This window comes from Budorcas taxicolor, chromosome 4, assembly GCF_023091745.1.
Source record: "Budorcas taxicolor isolate Tak-1 chromosome 4, Takin1.1, whole genome shotgun sequence".
In the NCBI taxonomy this organism is placed as follows: domain Eukaryota; kingdom Metazoa; phylum Chordata; class Mammalia; order Artiodactyla; family Bovidae; genus Budorcas; species Budorcas taxicolor.
In genome coordinates, this window is record NC_068913.1 from 14,255,633 (window position 1) to 14,274,901 (window position 19,269).

Genomic DNA, 19,269 nt, shown 5'->3' on the forward strand with positions numbered 1-19,269 from the left:
TGTGTTGTCAGGAAGTAAAGGAAATCAGGTTTTTTTCCCTTATTGTTGAAAAAAGGTTGCTGTTGTTTTGAAAAAGTGTTGGAGCTCCAATTACTGGAAATGTGAAAAAGAATGGTTCTAGTTGAAATCTTATAAGCTAATTTTAACTTTATTTATTTTTCATAACTTTGGGTTGCAGGGTCAGAAATGTCATTGCTAACTGTATTTGTAAACTTGTTATCCCTAAAAGCCTGCCTCTGCTGCAAAGCAAGGGATAAGGTCTTGTTTTGTTTCCTTTGATCAAGGAATAGAATATCACTTGTTGGCTCTGAAACAAGAAGTCTTAAATTTAAACATCCTTTTGCTTTTCTCAGTGAAATAACACAGAAACAATGTAAAGGTGACTGAACTAAATATATGTGTATATCTCTTGAATGGTGCTGAATATTAGGACACAGGATGCTGTTGGCCTTTAGTTTTTTGCATTTTTGCATTGCAGCAATATCATGATGGGGTTTTGATTATTATTTGCATAATTAACTGTTCATATATATTTATAGAGCAGTTGTAGTATAAATAAAAATGATAGAACTATTGTAAGAATACTGAATGAGTCATAACCATATTGACGAAAGGGAAAGTCTTACCTAGGTCAATTTTCCTTTCATCTCTGAGGTTCTTCCTGGTCAAGGCAAAACAAAGCCTAGCAAATAACAAGCCATTGTGTAATGACACTATATTGCCCTGGACATAGGTAGGGGTTTTGGCAGGCCAGTCTACACTGTAATACCAAAGTAGTCTAGTAGATTTTTGTTCCAAGGGCATTAAGCATCATAGTGAATGAAACATTCAGCACTTATTTGTAAATAAGAGTATGAGATGAGTGTAGGTATCTAGGGAAATATTACTATCTCTGATTACCCTGGGAAAGCTTTCACTCCCCTTACGTTGGACCCAGCATAATTATTTGGATTGTCTCATTTCATTTTCACAGCAACTTTATATGATAGGTATTATTATTATAATAGCCATTTTGTAAATAATCAAACTGAGGCTTAGAGTGGTTTTACTGTTTGGCAATAGTTACATGGCTAGGAAATTTAGGAGATCTTTAATTTAGATTAAAGTTAGGGTCATACCAATTGAGAGTATATTTAAACCTATGTATATGGGCTTCCCCTGGTAGCTCAGCTGGTCAAGAATCCGCCAGCAGTGCAGGAGACTCCAGTTCAGTTCCTGGGTGGGGAAGATTTGCTGGAGAAGGGATAGGCTACCCACTCCAGTATTCTTGGGCTGCCCTGGTGGCTCAGCTGGTAAGGAATCTGCCTGCAATGTAGAAGACCTGGGTTTGATCCCTGGGTTGGGAAGATCACCTGGAAAAGGGAAAGGCTACCCACTCCAGTATTCTGGCCTGGAGAATTCCATGGACTGTATTATAGTCCATGGGGTTGGAAAGAGTCAGACACGACTGAGTGACTTTCACTCACTATATATGAATATATAGAGATAGAGGAGTAGATACATATGGATATAGATATAAATATATCTGCCATGTGCCTTTTTGGTTAAGTAATATATGAGCCTTTGGCTAAGTAATTTCAGAGCCTTTCATGTCTGCAGAGATAGATCTTTCTTATCATTGCATGAAATTACATCTTTGTAAATACTATAACATCGTAAGACATTTTCTCTATCTTTGAACATTTATATAATTTTCCATCTTGGGGAATTACAAATGGTTCTTTAATGAACTTCCTCGCACAGATATCTGCACACTTGTAAATATCTCTATAAATACTTACATGTAGCATTACTGGATCAAAGGCATTTGCATTTACAATCTTGATAGCTAATTTCAAATTTTGACTTTTTCCCTGCTTTTTCAAGAGTATTTCTCCTATATCCTCACAAACACTAGATGTTGCAGACTTTTTGAAAAAGTCATCCTATAGGTGAATATATTGCATTTCCTTCTTAAATTAATTTTTAAGAAGAAAATTTTTAATGAAATTGAGCATCTTTACATCATTTATTGAACAGTAGCGTTTCTTTGTTGAATTCTCAGTTTCCTTCTCGCTACTTACAGATGTAGTTTTTAAGGTGATAAAACATTTCTTATATTACAAATGTTCATATTTCATCTTGATATTTGGCAATATATTCTCCTAATATTTGACCTGTTTTATGATTTCATTATGGTGTAGTGTTACCTAGACGTTTTTAGCATTAATTTTTAATCAAATACTTTATTTTCCTTAGGCTTTTTAGGATCCGTGGTTTTTGGGGAAGATTCTCTCTTGCCTGTTAAAAACATTGTTGCATCTTTTCTTTTAGCAGTTTGTTGCTGTTCAGTCACTAAGTTGTCTGACTCTTTGTAACCCCATGGACTGCAGCACACCAGGCTTCTGTGTCCTCCGCTGTCTCCTGGGGTTTGCTCAACTTCATGTTCATTGAGTTGGTGCTGCTTTATAACTGTCTCATCTTCTACCACCCTCTGCTCCTTTTACCTTCAATCTTTCCCAGCATCAGGATCTTTTCCAGTGAGTTGGCTCTTCACATCAGGTGGCCAAATTATTGCAGCTACAGCTTCAGCATCAGTCCTTCCAAAGAGTATTCAGGGTTGATTTCCTTTAGGATTGACTGATTTGGTCTTCTTGCAGTCCAAGGGACCCTCAAGAGTCTTCTCAAGCGCCACAATTCAAAAGCATCAGTTTTTGGTGCTCAGCCTTCTTATGGTCCAACACTCACATCCGTTCATGACTACTGGAAAAACAATGACTTTGACTAGATGGAACCTTTGTTAGCATAGTGATGTCTTTGCTTTTTAATACTCTGTCTAGGTTTGTCATAGTTTTAATTCCAAGAAGCAAGCATCTTTTAATTTAATGGTCGCAGTCACCATCTGTGATGATCTTGGAGCTCAAGAAAAGAAAATCTGTGTGTCATTGTTTCCACTTTTCCCCCATCTATTTGCTGTGAAATGATGGGACCAAATGCCATGATCTTAGTTTTTTTTAATGTTGAGTTTTAAGCCAGCTTTTTCACTCTCCTCTTTTACCCTCATTGAGAGGCTCTTTAGTTCATCTTTTCTGCCATTAGAATGGTATCATCTGCATATGTGAAGCTGTTGATATTTCTCCCAGTAATCTTGATTTCAGCTTATGGCTCATCCAACCTGGAATTTCTCATGATGTACTCTGCTTGTAAGTTAAATAAACAGAGTGACAATATACAGCCTTGTCTTAACTTCTTTCCCGATTTTGAACCAGTCATTTGTTCCGTGTAAGGTTCTAACATTTGCTTCTTGCCCCGCATACAGGTTTCTCAGGAGACAGGTAAGGTGGTCTGATATTCCCATCTGTTTTAAGGAGTTTCCATGGTTTGTTATGATCCATGTAGTCTAAGACCTTCTCATAGTCGCAGAAGCAGAAATAATTGTTTTTCTGGAATTCCTTTGCTTCCTCTGTTGTCCAGTGAATGTTGACAGTTTGTTCCCTGGTTCCTCGACCATTTCTAAACCCAGCTTCTACAACTGGAAGTTCTTGCTACACATACTGCTGAAGCCTAACTTGAAGGATTTTGAGTGTAACCTTACTAGCATGAGAAATGCATGTAATTGTTTGGTAGTTTGAAATTTATCAGTTTAATAATTTATAATTTTTTTGTCCTTAGCCAATGTAAAATTTACTTTTGTTAATCATATGAAATAGGAATTCTTTTTTCCAGGAGGATATCTCATTCTTTCCCTACTATTTTTTGAATAGATCACCCAAACTAATTAGAGTAGAAAAGTAGAGGAGAGAAACATAAACTACAAAATAGATCTGTCTTTGGGCAAAGTATATTGCATTAGTAAATGAGGTTTTATTATCTCTTCTGATATCTGATAAGGTCTGTTTCCATTCTTATTCTTAGTTTGCAAACAGCTTCCTAGTTTCCAGGAATAATGTTAGTAGAATTTCAATTTTGATTGCCCTGTATTCATAAATTAAATTGGGGCAAATAGACATTTACAGTCATTTAGGATCATAGGTGATTTTACAATATTAAGGATTTTAATCAAAGAACATAAAATGGCATTACACTTACTCAGGGCTTTTTTAATTTTTCAGTTATGTTTTAAAGATAAGGATACCCTTGCACATTTATAATCATTAATTTTATAATTCATGATCTTGTCTATTATATTTTCTAAAATGACTATGGATGTTTTGGTCAGTTTCCAAATTCTGTTTTCACTGAACTCTCTTTTTTTTTTCTTTTTCCAAAGGCAAGACAACACTGTTTTATTTTTTATTTTTCTTTATTTTTTTTCAATTTGAATTTTTATTTTATTTTATTTTTTTATTTTTTTAATTTTAAAATCTTTAATTCTTACATGCGTTCCCAAACATGAACCCCCCCTCCCACCTCCCTCCCCATAACATCTCTGTGGGTCATCCCCATGCACCAGCCCCAAGCATGCTGTAACCTGCGTCAGACATAGACTGGCGATTCAATTCTTACATGATAGTATACATGTTAGAATGCCATTCTCCCAAATCATCCCACCCTCTCCCTCTCCCTCTGAGTCCAAAAGTCCGTTATACACATCTGTGTCTTTTTTGCTGTCTTGCATACAGGGTCGTCATTGCCATCTTTCTTTCTTTCTTTTTTTTTTTTGCCATCTTTCTAAATTCCATATATATGTGTTAGTATACTGTATTGGTGTTTTTCTTTCTGGCTTACTTCACTCTGTATAATCGGCTCCAGTTTCATCCATCTCATCAGAACTGATTCAAATGAATTCTTTTTAACGGCTGAGTAATACTCCATTGTGTATATGTACCACAGCTTTCTTATCCATTCATCTGCTGATGGACATCTAGGTTGTTTCCATGTCCTGGCTATTATAAACAGTGCTGCGATGAACATTGGGGTACATGTGTCTCTTTCAATTCTGGTTTCCTCGGTGTGTATGCCCAGCAGTGGGATTGCTGGGTCATAAGGGAGTTCTATTTGCAGTTTTTTAAGGAATCTCCACACTGTTCTCCAAAGTGGCTGTACTAGTTTGCATTCCCACCAACAGTGTAGGAGGGTTCCCTTTTCTCCACACCCTCTCCAGCATTTATTGCTTGCAGATTTTTGGATCTCAGCCATTCTGACTGGTGTGAAGTGGTACCTCATTGTGGTTTTGATTTGCATTTCTCTAATAAGCAAGGTGAAAAGACAGCCTTCTGAATGGGAGAAAATAATAGCAAATGAAGCAACTGACAAACAACTAATCTCAAAAATATACAAGCAACTTATGCAGCTCAATTCCAGAAAAATAAACGACCCAATCAAAAAATGGGCCAAAGAACTAAATAGACATTTCTCCAAAGAAGACATACGGATGGCTAACAGACAACACTGTTTTAATTTCTTTAAAATGACATTAGTATTTCTATCTGTAGGTCTCACAATAAATTTGAGGTTGTATGATAATTTATCACAGATATAATAGTTAGGGAACTGCATTTCTAGAAACACACTTGCTTTTCTTGTAATTGTCCTCTTCATTTATAGTAGCAGTAGCCCAAGTTTGGCTTGCGTAAGTTTAAGAGAATGATTTTTTTTACATGAGTGAGGGAATGTAGAAATCACTGAACTCTTGTTCCAAATCTTTCTGTTTAACCTCTTGGATTCTCCAGGTAAACAAAAGCTTAATTCACAAATAATGAATTCTGGCATTTTTTTTCATGTATTTATAAGGGTGTCCACATAATTTACCAGACAGTGAACAAGCTGAGGATGAAAGGTATATTACATTATTTGTTCTCTACAGAATGAAATGGTGATATGGTCCTCTGATTGCTAGATGCCTCAAACATTATTTAAAAAATTATTTTCCAGCCTGTAGTTATATAGTTAGTTTTCAGTTTGTTTTATTTAATTTTGGGATATCCCTAAATGAACGTTATAAACCAGCCTTTTTGAGGAAGAATATTTGCTAGCAGGTGTGTGTGTATACACACATAGTTCAGTTCAGTTCAGTTCAGTCAATCAGTCGTGTCTGACTCTTTGTGTCCCCAAGAACTGCAGGACGCCAGGTATCCCTATCCATCACCAAGTCCCGGAGTTTACTCAGACTCATGTCCATTGAGGTAGTGGTGCCATCCAGCCATCTCATCCTCTGTCATCCCCTCCTCCTCCTGCCCTCAATATTTCCTAGCATCAGGGTCTTTTCAAATGAGTCAGCTCTTCACATCAGGTGGCCAAAGTATTGGAGTTTCAGCTTCAACATCAGTCCTTCCAATGAATACCCAGGACTGATCTCCTCTAGGATGGACTGGTTGGATCTCCTTGTAGTCCAAGGGACTCTTCAAGAGTCTTCTCCAACACCACAGTTCAAAAGCATCAATTCTTCGGTGCTCAGCTTTCTTTATAGTCTAACTCTCACATCCGTACATGACTACCAGAAAAACCATAGCCTTGACTAGATGGACCTTTGTTGGCAAAGTAACGTCTCTGCTTTTTAATATGTTGTCTAGATTGGTCATAGCTTTCCTTCCAAGGAGTAAGCATCTTTTAATTTTATGGCAGCAGTCACCATCTGCAGTGATTTTGGAGCCCCAAAAAATATAGTCTGACACTGTTTCCACTGTTTCCCCATCTATGTGCCATGAAGTGATGGGACCAGATGTGAGAGTTGGACTGTGAAGAAGGCTGAGCACCAAAGAATTGATGCTTTTGAACTGTGGTGTTGACGAAGACTCTTGAGAGTCCCTTGGCCTGCAAGGAGATCCAACCAGTTCATTGTAAAGGAGATCAGTCCTGGGTGTTCATTGGAAGGACTGATGCTAAAGCTGAAACTTGAATACTTTGGCTACCTCATGCCAAGAGTTGACTCATTGAAAAAGACCCTGATGCTGGGAGGGATTGGGGGCAGGAGGAGAAGGGGACGACAGAAGATGAGATGGCTGGATGGGATCACTGACGATGGACATGAGTTTGAGTAAATTCTGGGAGTTGGTGATGGACAGGGAGGGCTGGCATGCTGTGATTCATGGGGTCGCAAAGAGGCAGGCACGAATGAGTGATTGAACTGAACTGAACTGATGGGACCAGATGCCATGATCTTAGTTTTCTGAATGTTGAGCTTTAAGCCAACCTTTTGCCTCTCCTTTTTCAGTTTTATCAAGAGGCTCTTTAGTTCTTCTTCACTTTCTGCCATAAGGGTGATATCATCTGCATATCTGAGGTTATTGGTATTTTCCCAGCAATCTTGATTCCATCTTGTATTTCTTCCAGCCCAGCATTTCTCATGATGTACTCTGCGTATAAGTTAAATAAGCAGGGTGACAATATTTAGCCTTGACGTACTTCTTTTCCTATTTGGAACCAGTCTGTTGTTCCATGTCCAGTTCTAACAGTTTTTCCTGACCTGCTTACAGGTTTCTCAGGAGGCATGTCTGGAAGTCTGGTATTCCCATCTTTTTCAGAATTTTCCAGTTTATTGTGATCCGCACAGTCAAAGGCTTTCACATAGTCAATAAAGCAGAAATAGATGTTTTTCTGGAACTCTCTTGCTTTTCCAATGATCCAGTGGATGTTGGCAATTTGATCTCTGGTTCCTCTGCCTTTTCTAAAACCAGCTTGGACATCTGGAAGTTCACGGTTCACATATTGCTGAAGCCTGGCTTTGAGAATTTTGAGCATTACTTTACTAGCGTGTGAGATGAGTGCAATTGTGTGGTAGTTTGAGCATTCTTTGGCATTGTCTTTCTTTGAGATTGGAATGAAAACTGACCTTTTCTAGTCCTGTGGCTACTGCTGAGTTTTCCAAATTTGCTGACATGTTGAGTGCAGCACTTTCACAGCATCATCTTTCAGGATTCAAAATAGCTCAACTGGAATTCCATCACCTCCACTAGCTTTGTTCATAGTGATACTTTCTAAGGCCCACTTGACTTAACATTCCAAGATGTCTGACTCTAGGTGAGTGATCACACCATTGTGATTATCTGGGTCATGAAGAAGATCTTTTTTGTATATTTCTTCTGTGTATTCTTGCCACCTCTTCTTAATATCTTCTGCTTCTGTTAGTTCCATACCATTTCTGTCCTTTTTTGAGCCCATCTTTGCATGAAATGTTCCCTTGGTATCTCTAATTTTCTTGAAGGGATCTCTAGTCTTTCCCATTCTATCATTTTCCTCTATTTCTTTGCATTGATTGTTGAGGAAGGCTTTCTTTCTCCTTGTTATACTTTGGAACTCTGTATTCAAATGGATATAGCTTTCCTTTTCCTCCTTTGCTTTTCGCTTCTCTTCTTTTCACAGCTGTTTGTAAGGCCTCCTCAGACAGCCATTTTGCTTTTTTGCATTTCTTTTTCTTGGGGATGGTCTTGATCCCTGTCTCCTATAGAATATCACGAACCTCCGTCCATAGTTCATCAGGCACTCTGTCTATCAGATCTAGTCCCTCAAATCTATTTCTCACTTCCACTGTATACACACACACATACACATATATACCTATATAAAAATACATATGCATTATTTTATTCACATATTAAATGCAGGAGTAAAGTTAAGTTATATTGTGGTATGAATATCATTTAAATCCTTGTTTAGCAATCATATAATTGAACCTATTAGCAGAATTAGAGTGGCAGACATTAATGGAATAATTTCCAGTCATCACTGTCAGTAGTTTCCAGGACCTGTATGTTCCAGATCCAATTACTTTTTTGTGTGTGTTACTAAAATTTGTTTCTCTAGGCATGCTATATTGTGATCCATTCAATTGTCCATGTTTTCCAAAAGATACAGAGTTTTTCTAGTGTCTTATATTTGAAATAATCATTTCACCTCTTCTACATTTGAATATATAAATCCTTGTTTATTCTTTAGGATTCAGCTTAGATAGTGCCCCTTCCATGAAATTCTTCCCTTTCTCTGAACAACAAAAAAATTGCTTGGTATATTCTTTTGTTATATCAATTATCACATATCTGGTAGTTGTTTTTTATTTCTGTGTCCCTACTAAACTGTGAGCATCTTGAGAATGTGCTTTCTTCTGTGTCTAGCATAATGCCTGGCATAGAGCTGGTACTGTATAAATTTTTGATGCATGAATATATGTGAATACATGATTACCAAAGCATATAAGGGAAATGAAAGATCAAAAAGGCTGTCTTAGAAAAAGTCATAAACCTGACAATTTAAGAAAAACACTAGAAGGTTCTATGGAAGGGGCATAGGAAGCATATTTTATGAAAAGATTAATTTCACAGATACAAACCCCATAGTCTAGAAGTGTTCCTTTTGATGCAGATATGTTTATTGTGGTGGAGAAATGTGGTAGAGACCAACTGTGAATGGTACATGGCTATGAAAACATGTTGAAAGTCAGGAACAAAGGCTATAAATGACACGATTTTGAAAAGTATGTAGACTGAGGAACCACACTACATGTGTTTCTGTGTATCCAATATGTGTTTCTGGTTTATAGACTACCATATATAGCATATAAGAGGTGCCAGTTTTCCAGCAATATGAATGTAAACCACATCTGGACTAGCAGGGCCAGCTTGATAGACAATAGACTTGATTTCTTCCATCTTTGACCTTCAGTCCTGCTTTCTACGTTTATTATCACTTTTTATGCATATTTTTTAAAAAACTGCTCACTCTGAGATTTTAAATTTTGGAAGACATGACAGAGTTTTGTCAGGCATAGTTTGAATACTTCATAACTATTGAATTTAATTGAAAATGTCAATTTTTATCATGCAAATTAATTTGGTTTGATGAATTATATATTTCTTTCTTTTGAATATTCTTTAATGTATTAAGTGAGGGATTGTAAACCAACTTCCAGTTACTTTTAAAATAAATCAAATATTTCAGCAGAAATAAGGATAATACGTTTCTTATGGCTACATTTGAAGACCACATGTAATGATCTTTTGAATGATTTAGGTCAGGAAGAAAGACCTACCAATATTCTATTTTTTCTGCAGATCTTCAGCAATATTTTGATAGTGATTTCATTAAAATGTTCAATGAGAATTTAATTTATATTTGCATGCAAGTAAAATGAGAGATGACAGATGAGAGCTTAACACTGCCTGGTACAGTATACAATAGAAGTCAGTTTCAATGATTTTATGTTTCAAATATAATTCTAGTACCAGCACACTACCACACCAGGGCTTTTACAGGTCATAGCATGGAATGCATTACATGTGGGCATTTGCCCTAGCAGCATGCTCAGGATGCTTTACCGTAGTTTTATTGCAGCTAATATGGTATACCCTGATTCTGTAAAAAGTGATAAATATTGATAACCATGTAATGATTAGCTGTTGGCTAGTGTTGTCTCTCAAATTATTAAAAGTGGTACACTTTTTAAGTTAGTGAGTTACTTTTATTCTGATTCAGTTTTCCTTTTCCTAACATCTCTATTGATTTGATGACAAAACAGTTGTATAGAAGAAATTCTTCATACAAAATTTTTAACTTATGTAGTTTTAGATACTTAGCAGAATTTTTTAAATTAAGAAAGCTTTCTTTTCTGGATTTTCATCTTATTGTTGACATCTTACTACAGGTCTTCAGCACATACTCCAATGAAGACTATGACAGGAGGAATGATGAAGTTGACCCTGTGGCTGCTTCGGCTGAGTATGAACTTGAAAAACGTGTAGAAAAGCTGGAACTTTTCCCAGTGGAACTAGAAAAAGGTATATGAGCTCTGCAATGTTAATGTTATGCTGGTATTTTAATAGTATAGAAATGACTTTATTTTCCCTAAGTATAGCCTTTTTTCCCCCTAAGGATTGGAGAAAGTTTTCATTCTCATGGAAGGTTTTATTTTTTTAATTTCAAAAACAGTTTATATGAATTCTGTATAGATGTTATATTGAAAGATTCCTCCATTACCATCCTTCCTGAAACCCATCTACTTTAGTTGGCTGGATTTGTGACTAGGAGTAGGGAAGTGTGAATGAGGTCTGATGTTTTCTTGTATTCCTGCAAACCACTGGTGCATGTGAAGAGTCCAGGGAGAGCTGCTATGAGAGCTTGGCCTAGGTGTTTGTTTGGGGTAATTAAAGATACAAAAGTGAAAGTGCAAGTTGCTCGGTCGTGCCCGACTCTTTGCGACCCGATGGAATTCTCCTGGCCAAGATACTGGAGTGGGTAACCGTTCCATTCTCCAGGGGATCCTCCCAACTGAGGCACTGAACCCAGGTCTCCTGGATTGCAGGAGGATTCTTTACCAGCTGAGACACCTGGGAAGCCCATTAAAGATATAGGATCCTGACTGAAGATCTTGATTAAAGATACAGGATCTAAGTAAATAGATATTCTGCATTCTTGGATGGGGAGACTCAGTATAGGAAAGTCTCTCCTATATCTGATAGGTATCTTTGATCCTGATAAAGTAATATATAAATTTAATGCAATTCAAATAGAACTGTCATCAGTTACATTGGGAGAGGGGATAGCATAATACAGTACTAAAATTTACATGGAAAAATACAGACCTAAGAGAAGTATGAAAAAGAAAGTGAAATAATTTAATTTTCCAAATATCTGAATGTAATGTAAATCCTCTACAATCAGAACAAATTGTAATCATACAGCAGTTGATCAATGAAACAAATTACAAGGTCCAGAGAATGATGTTAGTGTGCATGAAAATTTAATAATGTGACACGTGAGATACTCTAATTTAGGAGTAACAGGGTACTTTACAAATTATTCTGGCATAACTGAGCATCTATCTGAAAGAATGTTAAGTTGGGAAAACTTCATTTTCATTATATCATATAGAAAGGTAAACTACATGAATCAAATAGTAAAATATTAAAAAACAAAGATATTTTATGAAAACGTATATCTACATCTGGGCTTCTGGGAGGAGGGGCTTAACCGTTTGGAAAATCAGAAATTATAAAATAAAAATGGACCAATTCACTCATTCAAAATTTTAAACTTTTAAAGGCAATATTGTCAAACAAAGCCAACAGATTAGTGATATATTTAGGAGGGGAAATATTCATTATAGGTGACATGGAATTAATAGCTAGAATATTCTAAGAGTCTGTAAATTATCAGGACGAAAGAGACAGGCAAAACTCATTAGAAAAATTGGCACTTTACTTTAGAGGAAATTGAATGGCCCACATTCCTATGAATACAAGCTCAAACCTCACTAGCAGTGAGGCGAATGCTGAACCAACATGAGATTTTTTTTTTTCCTGGTAGAGAAAATAAGCTCTGAGCTCCAGAAGGTGGTGACAGCATCTTCCTAACATAGCCTTTGAGTCTTTCCCATCTTTACCTGGATGTTTTGCATACTTCGTGCTCTGCCTGTTCCTAGTAAAATATATAAGACAGGATGGGTGCTGGGTTCTTGATGGTGCAACCACAGGAATCAAAGCCTTCAAGTGTGTGGCTCTGGAGTTCACCCATGCTTGCCATCTCAGAGAAGCTGTACAGAGATGAAATCAGTCAGATGATCTCTGGGCTGATTGTCCTCTTCCTTTAGTTTTCTTTCTGTTATCGCTGTGTCTTTCAGGTGGTCTGCACTGAATTGAGAGTGGCTCAAGCCAACATACTGCTTTGCCCACAGTTGCATTTTCATCTTTGCAAGACTGAGTAATTTTCCAGTTAGAGCATCAAGAGGAGCTATGAAAGGAAGGGAGATGATTTCACTAAAACCTGAGTCCAGGGAGAGAAAATGGATTTAAAAACTAAGATGTAATTTTCATGCAGGATATTTGTTAGAAGAAACTATTAAATGGCATGGTAGTACAGAGAATCCACAATTGAGAGGAGCCCTTTGAATATACTGAGTGTGGGAACTTAACGTTGGCTTGACATGTGTTAATTCATAATGAACAAAAGTTCTATAAATACAATGAATACGGATAAGAATCCCCCTAATACTTAATATTCACCAAAGATTTCATACAGGATAGAAGCCCTGCAACATTATTCAATGTGGAAAAGTCTACAGCGATCATCTTTTAAACAACACAAGAGCAAACTCACTAAATGTAAACACTGGGAAGGCTTTTGGGCATTATTAATCCCTTCGTAAACATGAACATTCACACTCTAGAGAAATCCTATGAATGTGATAAATATGTGCAATAATTCTGAATACAGCTAACTTTTATACACATAAGAGAATTTGTGTAACAGAAGCAACTATATACGTGTAACCAATAAGGAAGAGCTTTCAGCACAGATCTGACCTTCATGTGCATAAGAAGCCTCATTCTAGGGAGAAACTGTAAAGCTACAGCGAATGTAGGAAAGTTTTTAGAACGAGAATGCCTCTTAATGAATATGAATACCTATACCAGGGAAACAATTAGAATGTAATAAACATGGAAAACGAAGTGTGCAAATCTTCTAAATGTAAGGAGTGAAGGAAAGTCCCCAGCGATCACTCATTTAGTCAACAGTTCTCACAGTGGAGAGGTACCTATGCCTGAAATCAATGTGAATGTGCCTTCAGCTGGGGATCAAACTCTGTACTAGCTTTCTTTAGCATACAACTGAGCAAAGACATCACACTTTTGCTAAATGGCATATTTTTAAACATATGTAGACTAAAAATTTGTCATATGTCTTATCTCCCCAACTAAGCCAAATCTTTTTAAGACATAACTGCCTTATAGGTGACCTCAGTAACAGCCACTCAGACGTTTCTAATGTTTTTTCCCCACGCCTTTTTAGGCGCCTGAAGTAATGCAATGCAATGCCACCCCATTTGAAAATGGACCAGTGAGACCAGCACATGCAGGAATGCAGGGGGACAGGCCTTGCCCGTCTGTGACGGGAATGTAAACTGGCACAGTCTTTACACAGGGCAATTTGGCAACATGGAGCAAAAGCCTCCTATCCTTTAAACACAAATTCGACTCCCAGGAATTTGTCCTTAGAAAATATTTTCCAGGTGGGTAAACAGTCTGTAGCAGCCCAGGGCTGGCCCAAGCACAAATGTGCATCCATACTAGGCTGCCCACGCAGTACTACCCATGCAAGACCACGCACTGAGAAAAAACATGCAGGTGTGTGTGTCGAGGCCCATCGTGGATGGCCTGTGCCTGGCCTATGGATGCCAGCTAAGGAGCTTAGCCACTGGTATGCCGGGCAGGGCTTCTGAGTGGGAGAGTGATGTGCGTCTTCCCGAGGATTAATCTGGCAAGTGTGGAGGACAACCTGGAGGTGTGGGGACAGGCGGGGAGGAGCCCAGTGCCAAGCCACGGGAGCTGCCCCTGGGCTTAGGCGGCCTGGCGGAGGGCGGGGTGCTGGGTGGGGGCATCTCGGAGGCAGCGGGCCTAAAGCTCTGGAGAGGGGCCTCAGGGGGAGGGGAACCATATATTGTAGACAGGGTGAGTGTCTGGTCTGGGGCAGGACAGGCATTAGACAGTGTTTAGATATGCCGCTCCAGTACTCTTGCCTGGAAAATCCCATGGGCGGAGGAGCCTGGTGGGCTGCAGTCCATGGGGTCGCTAAGAGTCAGACACGACTGAATGACTTCACTTTCACTTTTCCTTTCACCCATTGGAGAAGGAAATGGTGACCCACTCCAGTGTTCTTGCCTGGAGAATCCCAGGGACGGGGACCCTGGTGGGCTGCCGTCTCTGGGGTTGCACAGAGTCGGACACAACTGAAGCAACTTGGCAGCAGCAGCAGCAGCAGCAGCAGCAGCAGCAGACTAAAAATGTAGGGTTATGAATTGTACTTAGAAATACTTAAAGCAGAAGCTAGTAATAAGTAATAATCAATGAGATGAACCCTATTCAAAAAATTACTAGCTGAGAATACTTAGCAAATTAAAGATTATTGCTAAAGAGTCTTTTAAAAGCATGAAACGTTCTATTGAGTACATGAGCCAGTTTATTTTTTTAAATCAATCCAACACTGTTGATTAGTTCGTATCTATTTTTATACAGCTAATGCACCATTATTATAAAGACTTTGAGGCTATCAGAAAACAGCTTTGAATGTTGACCAAAAAATGTGGAATGCAAATAGTGTATCTTTTATTTCATTAATGTTAAAATATATGTGTTCACAGAAAGGAAAATTGTATCTGAATTTAAAAATGTGATTGTCAATATTGTTCAAAGGTCCAATAAAATGAAAACAGAAGTGAATGCCTGTTTATAGAGAAATGGTTGGATAAATTATGACACCTTCTCACCATGAACTGTTATGCATTATAAGTGATTTAAGGCTATATAAGTTGATATCTTATCATTGGATCAGAAAAATAAGCTGCAGAGAGAAGTAGGTATAATATGATCTTGTTTGTGTAAAGGAAATAAGGAAAATTAAATACTATGTAATATGTATATTCAATTATATGCACATATATGTATATATTTTATCTGATCATATGTTTATATGCTTGTATAGTAGAACAGAGGAAAATATTGAGAGATACTTACCATCTTATTAACATGAATGGGCACATGGCCCAAGTTAAAAGAGAAAAAGAAGACCACATAAATAGTTGGGAAATTCCAGATGTATTATAATCACATTAATTTAAAATTATGTACTCAAACATATATGTGTGAGTATGTATGCTCTGTGCTTAAAAATACTGTATTATTTAGTTAGGCTGTGTTTTCAGATAGATTGATTGTTCAGTAATCAAGTTATTACCTTTTCCAGGGATCACAATGAATAGCCAACTGCAATAGTAAAGTGAAAATAAACTAACAAGCCTTTTAAGGGATCTTTTTTTTAAATTTAAATTTATTTATTTTAATTGGAGGCTAATTACTTTACAATATTGTATTGGTTCTGCCACACATCAACATGAATCCTCCACAGGCGTACATGTGTTCCCCATCCTGAACCCCCCTCCCTCCTCCCTCCCCATACCAACCCTCTGGGTCATCCCAGTGCACCAGCCCCATTTAACATCTTTGCTCCCCAGTATAAGATAAAATTCTGTCAAAGCAAACATGTCAGTATAGTTCACAAAGAACAAAATTAAAAGCAGCAAATAGATCTCAGAAGCTAATTCTGGATGAGTGTAAAATTAAGGTCGTTCACTTTTTTCCTTTTTCATAGATGAAGATGGACTTGGCATAAGTATTATTGGAATGGGTGTTGGAGCAGATGCAGGCCTTGAAAAGCTGGGGATATTTGTCAAGACAGTGACAGAAGGTGGTGCTGCTCAGCGAGATGGCAGGTAAACCAGCTACTGTTGTTAACATCTAAAGTCTTCTGGGAATTTCTTTCATTGGTAGCTTTCTTTTGATTTTTTAGAACAGAATTTCAGAGTGTGTCTCAGATGTGGAAAATGTTAAGATATTTGAATTATTTTCTGATTTGTAGTCAGAATATATTTCTGTAATGTATATTAGATAAATAGGTGGATGGGTCTGTTATCTATATCTGTCTTCCTTTGTATATATCCATTCATCTGTCTAGCTCGTGGATAGTGATCAAAACATGGTATATATCATTTAACAATATGAACTATGGAGATCAGCATATAGTTTCACTTGAGAAATATCAAGACAAATGATAGTCGTTCTGGCACCTCTGAAAATGACAGTGGTAGAAGAGAGAATAGGAACTTGGATCCTGCAATGATGGTGATTGTGAAGATCAATGTCTCTCAAAATGTGTTGTCTAAAAACATAGGTTCTTGAGTGCCATCTAGACCTGTGGAATCTCTCGGAGAGGGTTAAACATCCTCTTGGGATAATTGGATACACATCAGAGCATCAGATATTCATATTTTATGTCTGAGCTTTCATCATCTTGAGCTATAAGTATCTTTAAAGATTTTGATTAATCCTTACCTAGCTACTGATGCAACAAATTGGGGATGATACAGAGGATTGGCAGTAGAAATAAAAGTAGACCAAAAAATATGAGTGCCCAAATCAATGAAATAAAATCTTATTTTTTCCAGAAAATTAAATATTAATAACTGGCTTTGATTTTTTTCAAGGTTTAAGTTTGTATTTCTTTCACGATCTTATCTAGAAATAATAAACCATGTTGAAAATCATTTGTGAATCTCCAGTGAAACCAGTAGTAGTAATATTTCTTTTGTAATTCTAAGAACATATTGATATCTGAAGATGTTTCCCAAGGGGAACTAATTTATTTAAATAGAGGACTGATAAATAAAACTGATTTATTTAAATATAAAGCCACACCTTCAGAGGAACTAAATTGATTTGTTTAAATAGGAAGCCACACCTTCATTATCATCTCTTTCTATGTGGTTAGGGATCACATCTTACCAGAGTAACCTTATTTGTATTCCCATAACACATTCGAGAAGACTCTTGAGAGTCCTTTGGACTGCAAGGAGATCCAACCAGACCATCCTAAAGGAGATTAGTCCTGGATGTTCATTGGTAGGATTGATTTTGAAGCTGAAACTCCAATACTTTGGCCACCTGATGCGAAGATCTGACTGATTTGAAAAGACCCTGATGCTGGGAAAGACTGAGGGCAGGAGAAGGGGATGACAGAGGATGAGATGGTTGGATGGCATCACTGACTCAATGGACGTGGGTTTGGGTAAACTCTGGGGGTTGGTGATGGATGGGGAGGCCTGGCTGCTGCGGTTCATGGGGTCGCAAAGAGTCGGACACGACTGAGCAACTGAACTGAACTGATCTGAACACTTAAACAAAAAAGGTCTGAAATGAATGTTTTGAGTGAATCTTCAGCTGACTAGGTGTTATACTTAAAACAAAGAAAGTGGGATATTAATATTTTGTGTTTAAAAGTAATTTATTGTCTTAGTGAAGGAAATAACTTCTTTGCTCTGTCAGTGGATTCTGTAATTGTTGTTGTTCAGGTGCTAAGTCTTGTCCGACTCTTTTACAATCCCATGGACTGCAGCGTGCCAGGCTTCCCTGTGCAATAAAATATTCCCATAAAAGATTGTCTTTTGTGATGATAGTAGTATTTCCTAAATGGCAACCCACTCCAGTCCTCTTGCCTGAAAAATCCCATGGATGGAGGAGCCTGGTAGTCTGCAGTCCATGGGGTCGCAAGAGTCAGACACGACTGAGTGACTTCACTTTCACTTTTCACTCTAATGCATTGGAGAAGGAAATGGGAGCCCACTCCAGTGTTCTTGCCTGGAGGATCCCAGGGACAGAGGAGCCTAGTGGTCTGCTGTCTATGGGGTCGCACAGGGTTGGACACTGCTGAAGCAACTTAGCAGCAGCAGTAGTATTTCCTATTATTAATTTAGAACCTTTCTTCCAAGTGAGTTAAAATTTGTTTGCAAAAATCGACATCTTTTTTCTTTATGTTTCATGAAAAATATAAATCATTCTAAAGTGATAGGGAATAATTCTTATTGTTAATATTCAAACAATATTAATTATTATCAATCACCTCTCTTAAGTGAATGGGCCCCAAAGCCAAACCAAAACACAAATTGATTTAAAGACAAAAAAAGTAGAGAATCAGAGGCCTTCTCTGGTGATCCAGGGGTTAAAACTCCACCCTTCCAGTGTGGAGCAGCTTCAGCCCCAGGATGGGCACTAGGATCCTGCAGCTGAGTGACCAAAAATAAATAAATAGAATTAAGTGCTCTTGTTCACCAAAAAACACCATTAAAATAGTGAGAAGGCAATTCATTGAAGAAAAAAAGAGAATTTCTTATTATCCAGTTAGTCAGTTCCTGTTTTCTAAACTCAGAACTATTTGCTTTTATGTCACTCATTTTTAAAATTAGGTTTCTTTTATGTTAACCTGTTTACTGACGTTTTCTCCTGTGTAGTTTTAATATTTACGTTGATATGAGAACTTTGCTGTACCCATCCCAGTGTGCATTTCCTGAGACCTTTTAAATGAATATTTACCTAGTACAGTAATCCTGCTGTTGTTACAATAGATACTTAATAAATGCCTCAGTGAATATATTAAAAAAGACAAGTAGAGGTAATGAAATGAAAATCTTTGGGATCATGTGACCTATATATATACACACACATATATGTGTGTGTATATGTATATATTTGAAAGTAAGGGGTCACATTATTATACCTATGGCAGTGTTCACATCTTTTAAATTATTATACTTATTTCCACCATTAAAAGTATACTCATTTGCATAGCATTTATAATTTTCTATTTAAAAGTTATCAGTGTAAAAAAATTACAAAAGGAACATTTTGGTTGCTGTCTCCAGTCAATACATGTATACTTACTGATATAGAAATATATTGTATACTTACTGATATACAAAGTTATTTGTACTTACTGATACAGAAATATATTGTATTTAGTTCAGTTCAGTTCAGT

At 37.3% G+C, this 19,269-nt stretch overlaps 1 protein-coding gene across 1 annotated transcript in view; it reads left to right on the forward strand.

Annotated features, from left to right (window-relative positions):
- Positions 1 to 19,269, forward strand: part of PPP1R9A (protein phosphatase 1 regulatory subunit 9A) — a 334,795-nt gene that overhangs the window by 170,504 nt on the left and 145,022 nt on the right. Inside the window, exons 2-3 of the mRNA XM_052638347.1 lie at positions 10,556 to 10,688; positions 16,054 to 16,174. Coding sequence (XP_052494307.1) covers positions 10,556 to 10,688; positions 16,054 to 16,174 — 254 coding nt within the window. The remainder of the gene's footprint in view (positions 1 to 10,555; positions 10,689 to 16,053; positions 16,175 to 19,269) is intronic.